The sequence below is a fragment of the Colias eurytheme genome, chromosome 32 (genome assembly GCF_061535395.1).
Source record: "Colias eurytheme isolate Ceu_HAF_F1 chromosome 32, ilColEury1 Martin Lab GWU primary, whole genome shotgun sequence".
NCBI lineage: Eukaryota > Metazoa > Arthropoda > Insecta > Lepidoptera > Pieridae > Colias > Colias eurytheme.
The window spans coordinates 7,025,635-7,029,972 of NC_143011.1; the positions used below are offsets into that span (position 1 = coordinate 7,025,635).

A 4,338-nucleotide genomic window follows, 5' to 3' on the forward strand; every position below is an offset into this window, starting at 1 on the left:
ATTTTCATTATTTAAGTAGATAAAATAAATTATGTAACGGTTTTATAAGAAAACACAGTATATTTATTAGGCGACGGTGATTTCTTCCAGGCAAAAGATATTCATCAGCTCAATAAAATTGAATAGTATGTTGTTAGTTATTCTTTAGATTCACAATTATTGTAATGAGCATTTCCGCAAGCAAGTTGTATCGTAGTTTAGATATATCATAGTTTTGACATATTAAAGTTCCAACAAAACCCTCAAATTTTTGAGCAGGGTTGAGCAAGATAATTTAAAAAATGTGCCGTGTTAAGTATTATAGAAAAGGTTAGTTCGTTGGTAATTATTATTTCTTCTTCATTTACATGTTGTTAGTAAAAATAAACTTTGACTAACAGTCAAAGTATATTTTAACTAATACTACTTAATATCTATTATACCTACTTATGTTCAGTATTTATCTGTATTATTCATCATCATCAGCCCATATACGTTCCCACTGCTGGGACACGGGCCTCCTATGAGGGTACAGGCCATAATCCACCACGCTGGCCAAGTGCGTGTTGGCGGATGACACATATCATCGAACTTTTTAATTCTTCGACATGTCGGTTTCCTCACAATGTTTTCCTTCACCGTTCGAGCAGTGGTGATGTTACAACATGCGCAGATAAATTGAAAAATCAATTTATTTCCTGCGCGCTCGCCTGGTCTCGAACCCCGGACTTATCGATTCGAAGTCCGAGGTCTCACCACTGAGCCACCACTGCTTATCTGTATTATTATTGCTTGGTAATTAATATATTTTCATGTCGTATACCTAATTATAAACATAAGTTTGATGTGTAATTAGCTGGATTTATTTTTACACACTCACAGACTTATATTTTATGTTAAAAGAGTGGTCGCGCCAATATAAAAATATACGTATTACGTAAATATATTCTCGATATGAAAGTGGACTGTATTTTGATCTACGTGGTGTTAGCAAAGAGGGATAGACAGGATACACACGGCACGTACCTCGTCGGAGGGAGTAGCGTCCAGAACACACGCGCCGCCACGCGGTCAGGGTCCTCCAGCTCGCGGCGGGCAAGAACGGCGTCCAGTCCCACACTCCACACAAACACACACGCGGCGGTGAGCGCGACCAAGGGCCGGGGCACGGGATACCCCGGTGATGTTACAAGGGCACAATGCCTGATGATCTAGAGAGCCTCGTGGAAGCTCTCCGGCGGTGGTTGAGTCCCGAACCTCGCGAAGGAACGGAGCGAACTCGACTGACTCCAGCGACACGAACGTCGCGTTCACGTCTTATTGGACGTGTCACGTGGTTAGTGACCACGCGATGATTGGTTGTGCTCGTATGTAGGGAAGGATGAAGAAACACACCACAAACAATAAATGTTTAATTTCTACATTTACTATTTTAATTATATTGGCGTTACCATATCCACCCGCCCTAAATGGGTCACCATTTAAAACCAATCATAAGATACAGCGAAAAACTATGACTCTAGGATCGCATAATGCGCGCGGGTTAATAAAGTCCTAAGAGCCACGGCGGTAATATAAATAACAAGTTCTATGGCTCTAGGAGCGCAAAATGCGAGCGGGATAATAAAAATTCCTAAAAGTCACGGCGGAAATATAACTAACTAATTCTATGACTCTAGGATCGCGTAATGCGAGCGGGGTACAAAAAATTCCTAAAGTCACGGCGGTATTATAACTAAGAAATTATAAACGAAAGCGGTGCAAAAACTTAAAATTAAACTTAACTAACTGCGGTAATATACTAATGCGGTATAACTATTGTCTTGGAAGCGGACATAAACGAACGACCGGGCGAAGGTAAGTTCCCTTGGCGGTTCTAACTGTACAAACGCGCGCGACGTCGTCCTTTGAAGGATGTACTTTCTCTACGACGGCTAAAGGCCAGGTTAGGGGCGGTGCATTATCATTTATTACAACCACGACCGTTCCAGGAGTAATAGGTGTCGAAGGCGTATTCCATTTCTGCCTAACCTGCAAACCGTGTAAGTATTCCATTCTCCAACGTTTCCAAAACGACTGAACTAACTTGTCCAGTAGCGCATGCCTATCAAGTAAACTGACGTGATCAGATTTGACTTGCGGCGCGGGTAATGCTAGTAAAAGCGCGGTATTTAAAATAACAAGAAACAAATGCGTTATAATATTCATATATTTAATATGATAATAATCAATGATCATGATAATTATGTGATCATTGCGCGGTAATATCACTGGAAGCTTATGTGCATATTCCAGGGCGGAATCGCTTAGACGTCCGATAAGGATAAGTCTGTTGCGAATAAAAGGCTTCAAGCGGTTGAAAGCCTGTGAATAAAATTTATAAAAGAGTATATTATAATACTCCTCTGCAAAATATTTATTTTGCAGGGCGGGAATAATTTTATTCTCAGCGAAATTAGGTTCCTCTACGGTCATCATAACACCGCGGCGGGTTAATAATATAAGGAACCTATAAATATAAAATACACGACGCGACGAGACGCGAAGGGCGGTATCGTATAAAGCGCAATGCTTTATAGGCGGGCACACAGTGTGCGCTAATAATTTTCGTTCGGGAATGTCTGCAATAGACTCACCATCGAGACTCCTTAGAGGCCAATCAGATGGGTCCGAACGAGCCCACTGGGGTCCATGGAACCACAGAGGGTGCGAGATGAGATTTTGTGGCGTAATGCCACGCGAAAGAATGTCAGCGGGATTTTCAATACCAGAAATATGGTAGAAGTTATCTGATGGGATGTTATACACGACTGTGGGAGCAGCGAAGCCCATCATGTCCCACAGACGGGCGGTAATTGACAAGATGGAGTGCTTAGTGCACATCGCATCGGCGGGAGCGGTTATTTTAAAATAAAAACAATAATCAACGGTAGACCAATGCAGACCAAGTAATTTATGTTGCACGGTCTTATCAAACTCCACCGCGGAGGGTAAAAGTTTGTGCGAAGCGGGAAGATTATCTAACACATTTTTGCTTTTACTTTTCCATTTAATAAGATCCCACTGAGCTCCCTTAAACAAATCGATGAGCTGTTGCGACGCGGAAACTGCTTCACATTCCGTGGGAATAGCGAAGGCGATATCATCCATATACAACGAGGAAGACGCAATGCCACTCGCGAGCGGATATTTCGCGCCGTCATCTTCTACGAGCTGTCTTACCGTGCGTAGTGCATGATAAGGACTAGACTTGATGCCGAAGCAAACTCGATTAAATTGATAAAGCAGCAGCGGATCCTGCGGGCTGAAACGATATAAAAAACATTGAAAACGACGATCAAACTCACGCACGAATATCTGCAGAAACTGTTGGCGGCAATCGGCGGTCATGGCAATCGCGTGGAGACGAAAACCTAAAATTATTGTAAACAAATTGCCTTGTAAATTCGGTCCAACATGCAGAAGGTCATTCAACGAACGCTGGCTTCCAGAAGTTGGCATGCTAGCATCTAAAACCATGCGCAGCTTAGTCGACGATTTATCCTCGCGCAGAACAGCGTGATGCGGTATAATATAAATAGGTGTAGGGTCACGCGGATCATACGGAGGCGCGGGTGAAATATAATTTTTCGTTAGATAATCTTTTATGACGTCATCATATGCCAACCTTAATTTAGGTGAAGCTTGAAGCTTTCTTTCGAGGCACATGAAACGTTTTGCGGGCAATATTAAATGAGTCACCGAGAGTGTAGAAATCATCCTTAAATGGAAGCGAAACAATATATCTACCACTCACGGGATCGCGGGTTGTAGTTAATTTATAATATTCTTCACATTCAACATCATCGGGATGTTGAACGGGCGGTGCGGTAGGAAGCTCCTCGAGCTCCCAGAAACGCCTGACTAATGAGTCAATAGCGGCGGTCTCTTGAACGTGACAACACGTCAAGGGCGGTTTATGTATGTTAGGTATGGTGGGTACTGAACCCATTATTACATAGCCTAACACCGTGCGCAATGCAGCGGGCGCCGACGAGTCACGAGATGCATGAACTACGTCGGGGAGAAGCAGATGAGGGAACAGAGAAGCACCGATTAATAAATCGATTTTATTTGGTGTACCAAAACTCTCATCTGCGAGCGGTAAATGCGAAATATGCGATAAGACAGAAGTGTCTATAACAGCGGTAGGTAGTAAATCCGTAACATGATCAACAACTAGCGGAGAAATATTAAAAGATATGTTGTTGTCAAGACGCGAATAAAATTGTATATTTACGGAATTACTATTTATAATTTTTTCTGAACCACCGAACCCCTTAATAATAGTACGTTCGGTTTTCTGCGGTTTAATACCTA

The 4,338-nt window shown here is 42.4% G+C and overlaps 1 protein-coding gene across 1 annotated transcript; it reads right to left on the reverse strand.

The window, feature by feature from the left end:
• Positions 1 to 1,005: 1,005 nt before the first annotated feature.
• Positions 1,006 to 4,114, reverse strand: LOC149895277 (uncharacterized). The gene has a single exon (XM_090119289.1). The coding sequence runs from the start codon at positions 3,736 to 3,738 to the stop codon at positions 1,795 to 1,797; it is 1,944 nt and encodes a 647-aa protein (XP_089975415.1). The 5' UTR covers positions 3,739 to 4,114; the 3' UTR covers positions 1,006 to 1,794.
• Between the last annotated feature and the right edge of the window lie 224 nt (positions 4,115 to 4,338).